The sequence below is a fragment of the Microchirus variegatus genome, assembly GCF_963457635.1.
Source record: "Microchirus variegatus genome assembly, chromosome: 16".
NCBI lineage: Eukaryota > Metazoa > Chordata > Actinopteri > Pleuronectiformes > Soleidae > Microchirus > Microchirus variegatus.
Window position 1 is genome coordinate 6,293,634 of NC_139817.1, and position 19,899 is coordinate 6,313,532.

At 33.3% G+C, this 19,899-nt stretch overlaps 1 protein-coding gene across 1 annotated transcript; it reads right to left on the reverse strand.

The window, feature by feature from the left end:
• Positions 1 to 14,047: 14,047 nt before the first annotated feature.
• ecrg4a (ECRG4 augurin precursor a) lies at positions 14,048 to 19,027 on the reverse strand. Its single transcript, XM_083902210.1, has 4 exons — positions 18,891 to 19,027; positions 15,938 to 15,985; positions 15,681 to 15,850; positions 14,048 to 14,363 (listed from the first exon to the last, which is right to left on the reverse strand). Exons 1-4 carry the CDS (start codon positions 18,958 to 18,960, stop codon positions 14,214 to 14,216), a joined length of 438 nt encoding a protein of 145 aa, XP_083758336.1. The 5' UTR covers positions 18,961 to 19,027; the 3' UTR covers positions 14,048 to 14,213.
• Between the last annotated feature and the right edge of the window lie 872 nt (positions 19,028 to 19,899).

Genomic DNA, 19,899 nt, shown 5'->3' on the forward strand with positions numbered 1-19,899 from the left:
TTAGACGACATAGTATTGTATGATGCACTACATAGTATAGAATGACGTTTTTGTCAAGTTTTGGACCAAAAAACAGTTTTTCAAAAAAATTGTCAGATTTTAGACGACATAGTATAGTATGATGCACTACATAGGATAGTATGACGTTTTTGTCAAGTTTAGGACTAAAAAACAGTTTTTCAAAAAAATTGTCAGATTTTAGACGACATAGTATAGTATGTCGTTTTTGTCAAATTTTGGACCAAATTTTTTTTTCAAAAAATGGTCACATTTTAGACGACATAGTATAGTATGATGCACTACACAGTATAGTATGACATTTTTGTCAAGTTTTGTACCAAAAAACAGTTTTTCAAAAAAATTGTCAGATTTTGGACGACATAGTATAGTATGTCGTTTTTGTCAAATTTTGGACCAAATTCTTTTTTTCAAAAAATGGTAACATTTTGGACGACATAGTATAGTATGATGCACTACATAGTATAGTATGACGTTTTTGTCAAGTTTTGGACCAAAAAACAGTTTTTCAAAAAAATTGTCAGATTTTGGACGACATAGTATAGTATGTCGTTTTTGTCAAATTTTGGACCAATTTTTTTCCTTCAAAAAATGGTCACATTTTAGACGACATAGTATAGTATGATGCACTACATAGTATAGTATGACGTTTTTGTCAAGTTTTGGACCAAAAAACTGTTTTTCAAAAAAATTGTCAGATTTTAGACGACATAGTATAGTATGTCGTTTTTGTCAAATTTTGGACCAATTTTTTTCCTTCAAAAAATGGTCACATTTTAGACGACATAGTATTGTATGATGCACTACATAGTATAGAATGACGTTTTTGTCAAGTTTTGGACCAAAAAACAGTTTTTCAAAAAAAGTTGTCAGATTTTGGACGACATGGTATAGTATGTCGTTTTTGTCAAATTTTGGACCAATTTTTTTCCTTCAAAAAATGGTCACATTTTAGACGACATAGTATAGTATGATGCACTACATAGGATAGTATGACGTTTTTGTCAAGTTTAGGACCAAAAAACAGTTTTTCAAAAAAATTGTCAGATTTTAGACGACATAGTATAGTATGTCGTTTTTGTCAAATTTTGGACCAAATTTTTTTTTCAAAAAATGGTCACATTTTAGACGACATAGTATAGTATGATGCACTACACAGTATAGTATGACATTTTTGTCAAGTTTTGGACCAAAAAACAGTTTTTCAAAAAATTGTCAGATTTTGGACGACATAGTATAGTATGTCCTTTTTGTCAAATTTTGGACCAAATTCTTTTTTTCAAAAAATGGTCACATTTTGGACGACATAGTATAGTATGATGCACTACATAGTATAGAATGACGTTTTTGTCAAGTTTTGGACCAAAAAACAGTTTTTCAAAAAAATTGTCAGATTTTAGACGACATAGTATAGTATGATGCACTACATAGGATAGTATGACGTTTTTGTCAAGTTTAGGACTAAAAAACAGTTTTTCAAAAAAATTGTCAGATTTTAGACGACATAGTATAGTATGTCGTTTTTGTCAAATTTTGGACCAAATTTTTTTTTCAAAAAATGGTCACATTTTAGACGACATAGTATAGTATGATGCACTACACAGTATAGTATGACATTTTTGTCAAGTTTTGTACCAAAAAACAGTTTTTCAAAAAAATTGTCAGATTTTGGACGACATAGTATAGTATGTCGTTTTTGTCAAATTTTGGACCAAATTCTTTTTTTCAAAAAATGGTAACATTTTGGACGACATAGTATAGTATGATGCACTACATAGTATAGTATGACGTTTTTGTCAAGTTTTGGACCAAAAAACAGTTTTTCAAAAAAATTGTCAGATTTTGGACGACATAGTATAGTATGTCGTTTTTGTCAAATTTTGGACCAATTTTTTTCCTTCAAAAAATGGTCACATTTTAGACGACATAGTATAGTATGATGCACTACATAGTATAGTATGACGTTTTTGTCAAGTTTTGGACCAAAAAACTGTTTTTCCAAAAAATTGTCAGATTTTAGACGACATAGTATAGTATGTCGTTTTTGTCAAATTTTGGACCAATTTTTTTTCTTCAAAAAATGGTAACATTTTAGACGACATAGTATAGTATGATGCACTACATAGTATAGTATGACGTTTTTGTCAAGTTTTGGACCAAAAAACAGTTTTTCAAAAAAATTGTTAGATTTTGGACGACATCGTATAGTATGTCGTTTTTGTCAAATTTTGGACCATTTTTTTTTCTTCAAAAAATTGTCAAATTTTAGACGACATAGTATAGTATGATGCACTACATAGTATAGTATGACGTTTTTGTCAAGTTTTGGACCAAAAAACAGTTTTTCAAAAAAAGTTGTCAGATTTTGGACGACATGGTATAGTATGTCGTTTTTGTCAAATTTTGGACCAATTTTTTTCCTTCAAAAAATGGTCACATTTTAGACGACATAGTATAGTATGATGCACTACATAGGATAGTATGACGTTTTTGTCAAGTTTAGGACCAAAAAACAGTTTTTCAAAAAAATTGTCAGATTTTAGACGACATAGTATAGTATGTCGTTTTTGTCAAATTTTGGACCAAATTTTTTTTTCAAAAAATGGTCACATTTTAGACGACATAGTAAAGTATGATGCACTACACAGTATAGTATGACATTTTTGTCAAGTTTTGGACCAAAAAACAGTTTTTCAAAAAAATTGTCAGATTTTGGACGACATAGTATAGTATGTCGTTTTTGTCAAATTTTGGACCAAATTCTTTTTTTCAAAAAATGGTCACATTTTGGACGACATAGTATAGTATGATGCACTACATAGTATAGTATGACGTTTTTGTCAAGTTTTGGACCAAAAAACAGTTTTTCAAAAAAATTGTCAGATTTTGGACGACATAGTATAGTATGTCGTTTTTGTCAAATTTTGGACCAAATTCTTTTTTTCAAAAAATGGTCACATTTTGGACGACATAGTATAGTATGATGCACTACATAGTATAGTATGACGTTTTTGTCAAGTTTTGGACCAAAAAACTGTTTTTCAAAAAAATTGTCAGATTTTGGACGACATAGTATAGTATGTCCTTTTTGTCAAATTTTGGACCAATTTTTTTCCTTCAAAAAATGGTCACATTTTAGACGACATAGTATTGTATGATGCACTACATAGTATAGAATGACGTTTTTGTCAAGTTTTGGACCAAAAAACAGTTTTTCAAAAAAATTGTCAGATTTTGGACGACATAGTATAGTATGTCGTTTTTGTCAAATTTTGGACCAATTTTTTTCCTTCAAAAAATGGTCACATTTTAGACGACATAGTATAGTATGATGCACTACATAGTATAGTATGACGTTTTTGTCAAGTTTTGGACCAAAAAACTGTTTTTCAAAAAAATTGTCAGATTTTAGACGACATAGTATAGTATGTCGTTTTTGTCAAATTTTGGACCAATTTTTTTTCTTCAAAAAATGGTCACATTTTAGACGACATAGTATAGTATGATGCACTACATAATATAGTATGTCGTTTTTGTCAAGTTTTGGACCAAAAAACTGTTTTTCAAAAAAATTGTCAGATTTTAGACGACATAGTATAGTATGTCGTTTTTGTCAAATTTTGGACCAAATTCTTTTTTTCAAAAAATGGTCACATTTTGGACGACATAGTATAGTATGATGCACTACATAGTATAGTATGACGTTTTTGTCAAGTTTTGGACCAAAAAACTGTTTTTCAAAAAAATTGTCAGATTTTGGACGACATAGTATAGTATGTCGTTTTTGTCAAATTTTGGACCATTTTTTTTCCTTCAAAAAATGGTCACATTTTAGACGACATAGTATAGTATGATGCACTACATAGTATAGTATGACGTTTTTGTCAAGTTTTGGACCAAAAAACAGTTTTTCAAAAAAAGTTGTCAGATTTTGGACGACATGGTATAGTATGTCGTTTTTGTCAAATTTTGGACCAATTTTTTTCCTTCAAAAAATGGTCACATTTTAGACGACATAGTATAGTATGATGCACTACATAGGATAGTATGACGTTTTTGTCAAGTTTAGGACCAAAAAACAGTTTTTCAAAAAAATTGTCAGATTTTAGACGACATAGTATAGTATGTCGTTTTTGTCAAATTTTGGACCAAATTTTTTTTTCAAAAAATGGTCACATTTTAGACGACATAGTATAGTATGATGCACTACACAGTATAGTATGACATTTTTGTCAAGTTTTGGACCAAAAAACAGTTTTTCAAAAAAATTGTCAGATTTTGGACGACATAGTATAGTATGTCGTTTTTGTCAAATTTTGGACCAAATTCTTTTTTTCAAAAAATGGTCACATTTTGGACGACATAGTATAGTATGATGCACTACATAGTATAGTATGACGTTTTTGTCAAGTTTTGGACCAAAAAACAGTTTTTCAAAAAAATTGTCAGATTTTGGACGACATAGTATAGTATGTCGTTTTTGTCAAATTTTGGACCAAATTCTTTTTTTCAAAAAATGGTCACATTTTGGACGACATAGTATAGTATGATGCACTACATAGTTTTGTATGACGTTTTTGTCAAGCTTTGGACCAAAAAACTGTTTTTCAAAAAAATTGTCAGATTTTGGACGACATAGTATAGTATGTCCTTTTTGTCAAATTTTGGACCAATTTTTTTCCTTCAAAAAATTGTCACATTTTAGACGACATAGTATTGTATGATGCACTACATAGTATAGAATGACGTTTTTGTCAAGTTTTGGACCAAAAAACAGTTTTTCAAAAAAATTGTCAGATTTTGGACGACATAGTATAGTATGTCGTTTTTGTCAAATTTTGGACCAATTTTTTTCCTTCAAAAAATGGTCACATTTTAGACGACATAGTATAGTATGATGCACTACATAGTATAGTATGACGTTTTTGTCAAGTTTTGGACCAAAAAACTGTTTTTCAAAAAAATTGTCAGATTTTAGACGACATAGTATAGTATGTCGTTTTTGTCAAATTTTGGACCAATTTTTTTTCTTCAAAAAATGGTAACATTTTAGACGACATAGTATAGTATGATGCACTACATAGTATAGTATGACGTTTTTGTCAAGTTTTGGACCAAAAAACAGTTTTTCAAAAAAATTGTTAGATTTTGGACGACATCGTATAGTATGTCGTTTTTGTCAAATTTTGGACCATTTTTTTTTCTTCAAAAAATGGTCAAATTTTAGACGACATAGTATAGGATGATGCACTACATAGTATAGTATGACGTTTTTGTCAAGTTTTGGACCAAAAAACAATTTTTCAAAAAAAGTTGTCAGATTTTGGACGACATGGTATAGTATGTCGTTTTTGTCAAATTTTGGACCAATTTTTTTCCTTCAAAAAATGGTCACATTTTAGACGACATAGTATAGTATGATGCACTACATAGGATAGTATGACGTTTTTGTCAAGTTTAGGACCAAAAAACAGTTTTTCAAAAAAATTGTCAGATTTTAGACGACATAGTATAGTATGTCGTTTTTGTCAAATTTTGGACCAAATTTTTTTTTCAAAAAATGGTCACATTTTAGACGACATAGTATAGTATGATGCACTACACAGTATAGTATGACATTTTTGTCAAGTTTAGGACCAAAAAACAGTTTTTCAAAAAAATTGTCAGATTTTGGACGACATAGTATAGTATGTCGTTTTTGTCAAATTTTGGACCAAATTCTTTTTTTCAAAAAATGGTAACATTTTGGACGACATAGTATAGTATGATGCACTACATAGTATAGTATGACGTTTTTGTCAAGTTTTGGACCAAAAAACAGTTTTTCAAAAAAATTGTCAGATTTTGGACGACATAGTATAGTATGTCGTTTTTGTCAAATTTTGGACCAAATTCTTTTTTTCAAAAAATGGTCACATTTTGGACGACATAGTATAGTATGATGCACTACATAGTTTTGTATGACGTTTTTGTCAAGCTTTGGACCAAAAAACTGTTTTTCAAAAAAATTGTCAGATTTTGGACGACATAGTATAGTATGTCCTTTTTGTCAAATTTTGGACCAATTTTTTTCCTTCAAAAAATGGTCACATTTTAGACGACATAGTATTGTATGATGCACTACATAGTATAGAATGACGTTTTTGTCAAGTTTTGGACCAAAAAACAGTTTTTCAAAAAAATTGTCAGATTTTGGACGACATAGTATAGTATGTCGTTTTTGTCAAATTTTGGACCAATTTTTTTCCTTCAAAAAATGGTCACATTTTAGACGACATAGTATAGTATGATGCACTACATAGTATAGTATGACGTTTTTGTCAAGTTTTGGACCAAAAAACTGTTTTTCAAAAAAATTGTCAGATTTTAGACGACATAGTATAGTATGTCGTTTTTGTCAAATTTTGGACCAATTTTTTTTCTTCAAAAAATGGTAACATTTTAGACGACATAGTATAGTATGATGCACTACATAGTATAGTATGACGTTTTTGTCAAGTTTAGGACCAAAAAACAGTTTTTCAAAAAAATTGTCAGATTTTGGACGACATAGTATAGTATGTCCTTTTTGTCAAATTTTGGACCAATTTTTTTCCTTCAAAAAATGGTCACATTTTAGACGACATAGTATTGTATGATGCACTACATAGTATAGTATGTCGGTTTTGTCAAATTTTGGACCAAATTTTTTTTTCAAAAAATGGTCACATTTTAGACGACATAGTAAAGTATGATGCACTACACAGTATAGTATGACATTTTTGTCAAGTTTTGGACCAAAAAACAGTTTTTCAAAAAAATTGTCAGATTTTGGACGACATAGTATAGTATGTCGTTTTTGTCAAATTTTGGACCAAATTCTTTTTTTCAAAAAATGGTCACATTTTGGACGACATAGTATAGTATGATGCACTACATAGTATAGTATGACGTTTTTGTCAAGTTTTGGACCAAAAAACAGTTTTTCAAAAAAATTGTCAGATTTTGGACGACATAGTATAGTATGTCGTTTTTGTCAAATTTTGGACCAAATTCTTTTTTTCAAAAAATGGTCACATTTTGGACGACATAGTATAGTATGATGCACTACATAGTATAGTATGACGTTTTTGTCAAGTTTTGGACCAAAAAACTGTTTTTCAAAAAAATTGTCAGATTTTGGACGACATAGTATAGTATGTCCTTTTTGTCAAATTTTGGACCAATTTTTTTCCTTCAAAAAATGGTCACATTTTAGACGACATAGTATTGTATGATGCACTACATAGTATAGAATGACGTTTTTGTCAAGTTTTGGACCAAAAAACAGTTTTTCAAAAAAATTGTCAGATTTTGGACGACATAGTATAGTATGTCGTTTTTGTCAAATTTTGGACCAATTTTTTTCCTTCAAAAAATGGTCACATTTTAGACGACATAGTATAGTATGATGCACTACATAGTATAGTATGACGTTTTTGTCAAGTTTTGGACCAAAAAACTGTTTTTCAAAAAAATTGTCAGATTTTAGACGACATAGTATAGTATGTCGTTTTTGTCAAATTTTGGACCAAATTCTTTTTTTCAAAAAATGGTCACATTTTGGACGACATAGTATAGTATGATGCACTACATAGTATAGTATGACGTTTTTGTCAAGTTTTGGACCAAAAAACTGTTTTTCAAAAAAATTGTCAGATTTTGGACGACATAGTATAGTATGTCGTTTTTGTCAAATTTTGGACCAATTTTTTTCCTTCAAAAAATGGTCACATTTTAGACGACATAGTATAGTATGATGCACTACATAGTATAGTATGACGTTTTTGTCAAGTTTTGGACCAAAAAACAGTTTTTCAAAAAAAGTTGTCAGATTTTGGACGACATGGTATAGTATGTCGTTTTTGTCAAATTTTGGACCAATTTTTTTCCTTCAAAAAATGGTCACATTTTAGACGACATAGTATAGTATGATGCACTACATAGGATAGTATGACGTCTTTGTCAAGTTTAGGACCAAAAAACAGTTTTTCAAAAAAATTGTCAGATTTTAGACGACATAGTATAGTATGTCGTTTTTGTCAAATTTTGGACCAAATTCTTTTTTCAAAAAATGGTCACATTTTGGACGACATAGTATAGTATGATGCACTACATAGTTTTGTATGACGTTTTTGTCAAGCTTTGGACCAAAAAACTGTTTTTCAAAAAAATTGTCAGATTTTGGACGACATAGTATAGTATGTCCTTTTTGTCAAATTTTGGACCAATTTTTTTCCTTCAAAAAATGGTCACATTTTAGACGACATAGTATTGTATGATGCACTACATAGTATAGAATGACGTTTTTGTCAAGTTTTGGACCAAAAAACAGTTTTTCAAAAAAATTGTCAGATTTTGGACGACATAGTATAGTATGTCGTTTTTGTCAAATTTTGGACCAATTTTTTTCCTTCAAAAAATGGTCACATTTTAGACGACATAGTATAGTATGATGCACTACATAGTATAGTATGACGTTTTTGTCAAGTTTTGGACCAAAAAACTGTTTTTCAAAAAAATTGTCAGATTTTAGACGACATAGTATAGTATGTCGTTTTTGTCAAATTTTGGACCAATTTTTTTTCTTCAAAAAATGGTAACATTTTAGACGACATAGTATAGTATGATGCACTACATAGTATAGTATGACGTTTTTGTCAAGTTTAGGACCAAAAAACAGTTTTTCAAAAAAATTGTCAGATTTTAGACGACATAGTATAGTATGTCGTTTTTGTCAAATTTTGGACCAAATTTTTTTTTCAAAAAATGGTCACATTTTAGACGACATAGTAAAGTATGATGCACTACACAGTATAGTATGACATTTTTGTCAAGTTTTGGACCAAAAAACAGTTTTTCAAAAAAATTGTCAGATTTTGGACGACATAGTATAGTATGTCGTTTTTGTCAAATTTTGGACCAAATTCTTTTTTTCAAAAAATGGTCACATTTTGGACGACATAGTATAGTATGATGCACTACATAGTATAGTATGACGTTTTTGTCAAGTTTTGGACCAAAAAACAGTTTTTCAAAAAAATTGTCAGATTTTGGACGACATAGTATAGTATGTCGTTTTTGTCAAATTTTGGACCAAATTCTTTTTTTCAAAAATGGTCACATTTTGGACGACATAGTATAGTATGATGCACTACATAGTATAGTATGACGTTTTTGTCAAGTTTTGGACCAAAAAACTGTTTTTCAAAAAAATTGTCAGATTTTGGACGACATAGTATAGTATGTCCTTTTTGTCAAATTTTGGACCAATTTTTTTCCTTCAAAAAATGGTCACATTTTAGACGACATAGTATTGTATGATGCACTACATAGTATAGAATGACGTTTTTGTCAAGTTTTGGACCAAAAAACAGTTTTTCAAAAAAATTGTCAGATTTTGGACGACATAGTATAGTATGTCGTTTTTGTCAAATTTTGGACCAATTTTTTTCCTTCAAAAAATGGTCACATTTTAGACGACATAGTATAGTATGATGCACTACATAGTATAGTATGACGTTTTTGTCAAGTTTTGGACCAAAAAACTGTTTTTCAAAAAATTGTCAGATTTTAGACGACATAGTATAGTATGTCGTTTTTGTCAAATTTTGGACCAAATTCTTTTTTTCAAAAAATGGTCACATTTTGGACGACATAGTATAGTATGATGCACTACATAGTATAGTATGACGTTTTTGTCAAGTTTTGGACCAAAAAACTGTTTTTCAAAAAAATTGTCAGATTTTAGACGACATAGTATAGTATGTCGTTTTTGTCAAATTTTGGACCAAATTCTTTTTTTCAAAAAATTGTCAGATTTTGGACGACATAGTATAGTATGTCGTTTTTGTCAAATTTTGGACCAAATTCTTTTTTTCAAAAAATGGTCACATTTTGGACGACATAGTATAGTATGATGCACTACATAGTATAGTATGACGTTTTTGTCAAGTTTTGGACCAAAAAACTGTTTTTCAAAAAAATTGTCAGATTTTGGACGACATAGTATAGTATGTCCTTTTTGTCAAATTTTGGACCAAATTCTTTTTTTCAAAAAATGGTCACATTTTGGACGACATAGTATAGTATGATGCACTACATAGTATAGTATGACGTTTTTGTCAAGTTTTGGACCAAAAAACTGTTTTTCAAAAAAATTGTCAATTTTGGACGACATAGTATAATATGTCCTTTTTGTCAAATTTTGGACCAATTTTTTTCCTTCAAAAAATGGTCACATTTTAGACGACATAGTATTGTATGATGCACTACATAGTATAGAATGACGTTTTTGTCAAGTTTTGGACCAAAAAACAGTTTTTCAAAAAAATTGTCAGATTTTGGACGACATAGTATAGTATGTCGTTTTTGTCAAATTTTGGACCAATTTTTTTCCTTCAAAAAATGGTCACATTTTAGACGACATAGTATAGTATGATGCACTACATAGTATAGTATGACGTTTTTGTCAAGTTTTGGACCAAAAAACTGTTTTTCAAAAAAATTGTCAGATTTTAGACGACATAGTATAGTATGTCGTTTTTGTCAAATTTTGGACCAAATTCTTTTTTTCAAAAAATTGTCACATTTTGGACGACATAGTATAGTATGATGCACTACATAGTATAGTATGACGTTTTTGTCAAGTTTTGGACCAAAAAACTGTTTTTCAAAAAAATTGTCAGATTTTGGACGACATAGTATAGTATGTCGTTTTTGTCAAATTTTGGACCAATTTTTTTCCTTCAAAAAATGGTCACATTTTAGACGACATAGTACAGTATGATGCACTACATAGTATAGTATGACGTTTTTGTCAAGTTTAGGACCAAAAAACTGTTTTTCAAAAAAATTGTCAGATTTTAGACGACATAGTATAGTATGTCGTTTTTGTCAAATTTTGGACCAAATTCTTTTTTTCAAAAAATGGTCACATTTTGGACGACATAGTATAGTATGATGCACTACATAGTATAGTATGACGTTTTTGTCAAGTTTTGGACCAAAAACAGTTTTTCAAAATAATTGTCAGATTTTGGACGACATAGTATAGTATGTCGTTTTTGTCAAATTTTGGACCAATTTTTTTCCTTCAAAAAATGGTCACATTGTAGACGACATCGTATAGTATGATGCACTACATAGTATAGTATGACGTTTTTGTCAAGTTTTGGACCAAAAAACTGTTTTTCAAAAAAATTGTCAGATTTTAGACGACATAGTATAGTATGTCGTTTTTGTCAAATTTTGGACCAAATTCTTTTTCTCAAAAAATGGTCACATTTTGGACGACATAGTATAGTATGATGCACTACATAGTATAGTATGACGTTTTTGTCAAGTTTTGGACCAAAAAACTGTTTTTCAAAAAAATTGTCAGATTTTGGACGACATAGTATAGTATGTCGTTTTTGTCAAATTTTGGACCAATTTTTTTTCTTCAAAAAATGGTAACATTTTAGACGACATAGTTTAGTATGATGCACTACATAGTATAGTATGACGTTTTTGTCAAGTTTTGGACCAAAAAACAGTTTTTCAAAAAAATTGTCAGATTTTGGACGACATAGTATAGTATGTTGTTTTTGTCAGATTTTGGACCAAATTGTTTTTTTCAAAAAATGGTCACATTTTGGACGACATAGTATAGTATGATGCACTACATAGTATAGTATGACGTTTTTGTCAAGTTTTGGACCAAAAAACTGTTTTTCAAAAAAATTGTCAGATTTTGGACGACATAGTATAGTATGTCGTTTTTGTCAAATTTTGGACCAATTTTTTTCCTTCAAAAAATGGTCACATTTTAGACGACATAGTATAGTATGATGCACTACATAGTATAGTATGACGTTTTTGTCAAGTTTTGGACCAAAAAACTGTTTTTCAAAAAAATTGTCAGATTTTGGACGACATAGTATAGTATGTCGTTTTTGTCAAATTTTGGACCAAATTTTTTTTTTCCAAAAATGGTCACATTTTAGACGACATAGTATAGTATGATGCACTACATAGTATAGTATGACGTTTTTGTCAAGTTTTGGACCAAATTCTTTTTTAAAAAAAATTGTCAGATTTTGGACGACATAGTATAGTATGTCGTTTTTGTCAAATTTTGGATCAATTTTTTTTTTCTTCAAAAAATGGTCAAATTTTAGACGACATAGTATAGTATGTGTTACGACCAGGCCTAGGGGAAAAACCCAATCACAACAAGAATAAAGAGACTCCCTCCTCCCAACTTCTAAGAAACCACCAGCAACACACAAACAGAAATCATTTTAAAGGTTTATTAAAACCAAGCACAAAATGTCTGCTGGCAGTCTGGCTGTGAGAGGTTTGAGGAAGTCCATTGCAGCTGGGATGTTCAGGCCTCTAATTTGATTCCCTCCTGTGGAGGACCAATCAGCTCCCAGGATCCACCTAGACTCATTCACTCAAACACACACACACACCTGCAACCCATCTCACACTCACATGCAGACACAAGTGGGCACGACCCTGGGGTCGTAACATATGATGCACTACATAGTATAGTATGACGTTTTTGTCAAGTTTTGGACCAAAAAACAGTTTTTCAAAAAAAATTTCAGATTTTGGACGACATAGTATAGTATGTCGTTTTTGTCAAATTTTGGACCAATTTTTTTTCTTCAAAAAATGGTCAAATTTTAGACGACATAGTATAGTATGATGCACTACATAGTATAGTATGACGTTTTTGTCAAGTTTTGGACCAAAAAACAGTTTTTCAAAAAAATTGTCAGATTTTGGACGACATAGTATAGTATGTCGTTTTTGTCACATTTTGGACGACATAGTATAGTGTGACATACTACATAGTATAGTATGACGTTATGTCAAGTTTTGGACCAAAAAAATGATTTTCAAAAAAAATTGTCAGATTTTGGACGACATAGTATAGTGTGACATACTACATAGTATAGTATGACGTTTTTGTCAAGTTTTGGACCAAAAAAATGATTTTCAAAAAAAATTCTCAGATTTTGGATGACAGAGTATAGTATGTCGTTTTTGTCAAATTTTGGACCAAATTTTTTTTTCAAAAAATTGTCACATTTTGGATGACATAGTATAGTATGATGCACTTCATAGTATAGTATGATGTTTTTGTCAAGTTTTGGACCAAAAAACTGTTTTTCAAAAAAATTGTCAGATTTTGGACGACATAGTATAGTATGTCGTTTTTGTCAAATTTTGGACCAATTCTTTTTTTTTCAAAAAATTGTCACATTTTGGACGACATAGTATAGTGTGACATACTACATAGTATAGTATGACGTTTTTGTCAAGTTTTGGAACAAAAAAATGATTTTCAAAAAAATTTCAGATTTTGGACAACATAGTATATATAGTATGTCGTTTTTGTCAAATTTTGGACCAATTTTGTTTTTCAAAAAATTGTCACATTTTGGACGACATAGTATAGTGTGACATACTACATAGTATAGTATGACGTTTTTGTCAAGTTTTGGACCAAAAAACTGTTTTTCAAAAAAATTGTCAGATTTTGGACGACATAGTATTATAGTATGTCGTTTTTGTCAAATTTTGGACCAATTTTTTTTTTCAAAAAATTGTCACATTTTGGACGACATAGTATAGTGTGACATACTACATAGTATAGTATGACGTTTTTGTCAAGTTTTGGACCAAAAAAATGATTTTCAAAAAAAATTCTCAGATTTTGGACGACAGAGTATAGTATGTCGTTTTTGTCAAATTTTGGACCAAATTTTTTTCTTCAAAAAATGGTAACATCTTAGACGACATAGTATAGTATGTATGTGTGTAATATGTGTATATATATATATATATATATATATATATATATATATATATATATATATATATATATATTGACACAAATGTAATTACATAGGCATTACCGCACTCAAGCTTCTGCTTAATGTCCGCGGCAATTTTAAAAACCAACCAACGCCCATGTTTAGTACCAAGCTTTGGTTTTTTTATTTACAATGAGAGAAAAGCTGAGAGTCTGTCTGTTTCTAATTATGTGAAACAGACAAAAGGAGTGGGATTACTTGACAAACGAAAACGTGACAAACTCAACTTGCAGAACCATCACAGAGCCACACGCAGAAACTGAGATCGACCACAGAAGGCCCCCCGTGTTTGCGCTTCGACTCCACTTAATAATAGTCATAGTTGACATTAGCGCCGTGTCTGTAGGAGCTGTGGTCTCGCGGGCCGATGGCGGCGTTTTCGTCGTAATGATGCTGGCGCCCTTGGTCGTTGGCGCGTGCTTGGTCCATCCAGTAGGACAGGTCAGCCTCCAGCCTCTGGTGGTGGTGGTGGAGAAAACACAACACAGATGTGACTCATTAGGAGGCTGGTTATAGATGTGGAGCAGCTGATAAAGGCTCCTGCTGAGACAGCTGAGACACACAGGGAAACAGTGGAAATGCCAGCGCGTTGACAGCTCTGGCCTTTTAGCGAAGCGACGGCAAATAACAGGTATAAGCACATGGTGTCGTGTTATGCACGAATGTGGTGGAGGAAACATGGCTGCAGGGACTGAAACGCAAACACTGGCAGCTGTCAACCAAACCCAAAAGAGTGTGGGGAGTTATTTTCCTTCTTCCCTGGTGGCTTCTGCATAACAAGCCTCTGTCCTGAAGGAGAATTGACACCGCGGCTCTGTCGCTAGCATTATATTGTTGTTTGGGTGTGAGAGACAATTCATGACAATATCTCAGTCAAGGTATCACCACGTACTTTGTCACTACACATTTTCCTGATTTGACGTTTCGTTTTATACTAGTGCTGGTCACGTTTAATGGCGTTAGCGGCATCAACGTTAGCGCACGACGCGTTTCCATGACGCCTGACCGGAAAACGACGCGCGTGACGTCACGTTTACGTGCCGCGGCACCGGAGTCCAGGCGCCGTTTATCAGTTAGCTCCGTTAGCTCGTTTAGCGCCGGTTAGCACGCCTGCAGTGCGAACTGGAGCGGTCTGTTTATTGAATGAAGAGCAGCGCTACAAATAACCAGCGTACCTGTGTATTGCGTATGAGTACCTGTTTTTAAAGTTTAACTTCACATGCGTGCGTCTTTTTTCCGGTCAGTCGTCATGGAAACGCGTCATGTGTTAACGTGCGTTGTAAAATTTCTTGAAATATTGCGTTAACCTTTTACGTGTGCAATAAAAACAGATTCAGTGACGTTTAGGGATCGTGCGGCTGCAACGTCGCATTTCACGGCACAGGAAAAAAAACTACTAACTAAAAAAAACAGGTGGCGCTATTCCTTTGACTTAGTTTCCACGTGTTGATGGTTTCTGACCACGTCTCTTGTGTCACTTGATGTTTCGAGCCGATCAGTCCGTGTAGGGCGAAGTTACAGGGCACTTCCTGTTTCCAAATTTGGTTTGCCACGCCCCTTTTGAGTCTTTGAAGTGTGAATTCATTATTATTATTACAAACGTTAAAAACAAATTCCTCTGTATTTTAGATGCCGAGTTCTGGATCGTAAAAAGGAGATATGAAGAAGTTGATTTCAAACGTCTGAATATTTGATTATTTAGTCAAATCTGCAGCTACTTCTGTTTATTTATTATTTATGTGTTTATGTGTTTATAAATGTGTGACGACTGACCTGCTCGTCGTAGCCCATGTACATGAACTGCATGATCCACTGCTGCACGTCGGGTCGGCTCCGGTCCCAGATGTTCCTCTTGGTTCTGCTCAGCTTTGCCAGGAACTCGCGAGCCTTGGCGGGAGGCACGGCGATGGAGGACTTGGACGCAGCAGCACCAGGTTCCGCCACTAGATGGAAGCACAGCAAGAAAGGGGAATGAAACGCTTTTAAATTTACATTTTTGGAGTGAAAGTCGAGCCAGTTTGGGACGTTACCCTCTCTCTTCTTTAAGATCTTGTACAGTTTGCTGTCACCTGCTGCATCTGTGAATCAAAAGAGGATTAATTTACTGTTAAATCCTACATTTTTATGTCAAACATCAAAAAAATACAAATACAGAAGATCAATATATAATAAATCCAGTAATATAACTTCAATTTCACTTAAAACTCAAATTCAAAGACAGTAGTAAGGACACATGCATACATCTATAAAACAAGGGTCACATACTCCTTATACTGTAAATGTACACAGTAATGACAAGAATACAAACGGTTGCCAGGTAACAGAGTTGTTATTGATGAATATGATGCACAATCATAAAAAAGGTCGAGAGAGATGATTGATTTACTTTTTACTGAGAACGGAAGGTTATGTTCTTTATGTTTCATAATCATGAACAAAGAAGCGTCTGCTGCAAATAACGACATCAAAGGATACACGACGACTGTTTTCTTACGTATTCTTGGCACGATTTGAAGTAAATTGACAGATTTGGACAAAGAAGAAATCACAAGAGTTTTCAGTTATGGTAAAGCACGATAAGGAATGTAAAGGCTAAAATAATACAAAGTCAGCTCACTGTCAAAGTGCATCGGGGAAAATGCATCATTTCCTGAATTTCAAAAATTCACTAAAATTATTCCTTAAGAGGTTTGCAAATATTTTCAACGGATCATTGTTCAGGGCGATGCCGACTATTATGATGGTAAATTTCAATTCATTCCGAGATACTTTTTGTTTTTGAGAAGAAACTCAGCTCACTGTCAAAGTGCATCAGGGCAAATCGAACATACCTTGAATTTCAAAAATTCATTAAAATTATTCCTGAAAAGGTTTGCAAATATTTTCAACGGATCCTTGTTCAGGGCGATGCCGACTATTATGATGGTAAATTTCAAGTCATTCCGAGATACTTTTTGTTTTTGAGAAGAAAGTCAGTTCACTGTCAAAGTGCATCAGGGCAAATGGATCATTTCCTGAATTTCAAAAATTCATTAAAATTATTCCTGAAAAGGTTTGCAAATATTTTCAACGGATCCTTGTTCAGGGCCATGCCGACTATTATGATGGTAAATTTCAAGTCATTCCGAGATACTTTTTGTTTTTTTGAAGAAACTCAGCTCACTGTCAAAGTGCATCAGGGCAAATGGATCGTTTCCTGAATTTCAAAAATTCACTAAAATTATTCCTTAAGAGGTTTGCAAATATTTTCAACGGATCATTGTTCAGGGCGATGCCGACTATTATGATGGTAAATTTCAATTCATTCCGAGATACTTTTTGTTTTTGAGAAGAAACTCAGCTCACTGTCAAAGTGCATCAGGGCAAATCGAACATACCTTGAATTTCAAAAATTCATTAAAATTATTCCTGAAAAGGTTTGCAAATATTTTCAACGGATCATTGTTCAGGGCGATGCCGACTATTATGATGGTAAATTTCAAGTCATTCCGAGATACTTTTTGTTTTTGAGAAGAAACTCAGCTCACTGTCAAAGTGCATCAGGGCAAATCGAACATACCTTGAATTTCAAAAATTCATTAAAATTATTCCTGAAAAGGTTTGCAAATATTTTCAACGGATCCTTGTTCAGGGCGATGCCGACTATTATGATGGTAAATTTCAAGTCATTCCGAGATACTTTTTGTTTTTGAGAAGAAAGTCAGTTCACTGTCAAAGTGCATCAGGGCAAATGGATCATTTCCTGAATTTCAAAAATTCATTAAAATTATTCCTGAAAAGGTTTGCAAATATTTTCAACGGATCCTTGTTCAGGGCCATGCCGACTATTATGATGGTAAATTTCAAGTCATTCCGAGATACTTTTTGTTTTTTTGAAGAAACTCAGCTCACTGTCAAAGTGCATCAGGGCAAATGGATCATTTCCTGAATTTCAAAAATTCACTAAAATTATTCCTTAAGAGGTTTGCAAATATTTTCAACGGATCCTTGTTCAGTGTGATGCCGACTATTATGATCGTAAATTTCAAGTCATTCCGAGATACTTTTTTTTGCTGATGTGCCACTGCCTGCATGGTGCAGCATGATAAATCAGTGAAATTTTTGATTAAAATTTTTTTGCAAGGGAATTCTTTAACCCAAAGCTCTTTTTCAACAATTTTCAGAGAACCGGGGGGGGGGGGGGGTTCTCAAACTTCATGGCAACCTCAAGTCTCTGGCGAGCAGGGACCTGGCAACCCCAAAACTTTGACTATGGATTACTATTAGTAACCGTCTTAAACTCTGGCTGCATATCTCGCATATAGCGTCTTTAATTCAAATATCAAATCACCTGGCAGCAACTGAGTGCATTTATTTAGACACAGAAACATTCAGGACTGAGTTATGGATACATTAGGACAGAATATGAGGTCTGAAAGCCCAAGAATCCGGTCCATATTTTAAGGTCGACCTTCTCTCGGCTTGAGAGGAAAAAACACTGTGGTTTTGGAGTGAAAGGAAACCTTTGGAAAAAATTGGCTGCCTGTGTTTGGTTTTTCTCCAAATGAGCTATGGCAAACACACATTCCTGCATATTCAACAATCTCCCACAAGATGAGTTAGAGATGAATTGGTTGTACTGCATGTAGCACATACAGTATGTATAAAGATACAATTAGAAAAGGTGAAATCCTACAAAGGAGGATATTTAGGGGTTTACTATTCTTTTTACTTTAATCAAAATGTGGAAAAAGTCAATTGCAGGTGCTTAAAGGATGGATTTGTCATTTAAAAGTGAGATTAAAGTCTGTGAAGGCAAAGTTTTGAGTGAGTAATTAATGGAAATGACACTTTTGTTCGATAATACACCCGAAAAAGTATAGGAACGTGTATAAGTACAAGTGAGCAATTCACAAAGCCGGATTAATGGATATGAAGGACGGTGAATATAAAATAGGGAGATTTGAAGGAAGCAAAGCAAAAGGATAACAGGAACGATCTCACCTCTGAGAGCCAACAGTGTCACCACCGCCGTCAGCGCTATTAACCTCAGGTGGAGCCGACGCGGAGCCATTTTGTGTCCCGCTCACAGTCTTTCACAGAGCCGTGTGAGGGGGGAAACGACCGCGGCTCAAGTCTCGACAAAAGTGCAGGAGAAGGAAAAGTGGGCGTCAACGACAGAGTTTCCATGTGGAAACTGGCGTGGGGTTCAGGAATGTGTGTCTTTACCTCTTGGAGCCTGCGCTCATAAAAAGATGCTCGGGTACTTTTCCCATCCCCTGCACCTACAGGACACAGGAGCTCCAGCTTTAAAACAGTGCTTCAATCTGGTTTTTAATGTCATTTGCACGTGCAGATTTAAAGCTGCAGTGTGTGACTTTTGGTGATCTTTCAGGCAAAACCATCAGAGCAGCTGAGGGAGCGTTTGTGTGTATACAGCGGCAGCACAGGGGCAAAAGTGAGAAACTTTTAGGGGCACTTTTTCAGTCAAACTCCAATCAAGTCACTTCCTGCACGCAGTAGTGTGGGAGTGTCACCGGGCGACACACGACCTCTGGTTTAAGACTTGAAACGGGGGTGTTTCCAATTGATCACTCCAAAATGGAAGCATTAGCCTGAAAATCTACCGATTGTGGTTTAACATTTTAGAAATAAACAAATTCTACATGGCAATATGCAGAATTAATATAGTGCAGGTGAAATGATGATACGCTCTAATTGAACTAAATCTTCCTAACCTCTGTGAGACCCCCTCTCTCCACAGACTGAGGTAGACTCGAGTGATTGATGTCAACAGAACCAGGACGATGTGCTGGGGCCCCAGAGAAAGACTTTCTGAACCTTTAAGTTCTGTGGCTTCCTGATGAGACCCAGCGCCACAAGCTCTCTGCCAGCCTGACTGATTCAGAACCAGATCAGTATTCAGGATTTATTTCTCAACATTTTGTTAACCCCTACGAGATCAGGGGAGTGTCGTGGGACCGTGGGATGGGAAACTTGCCAAAAAGTCTGA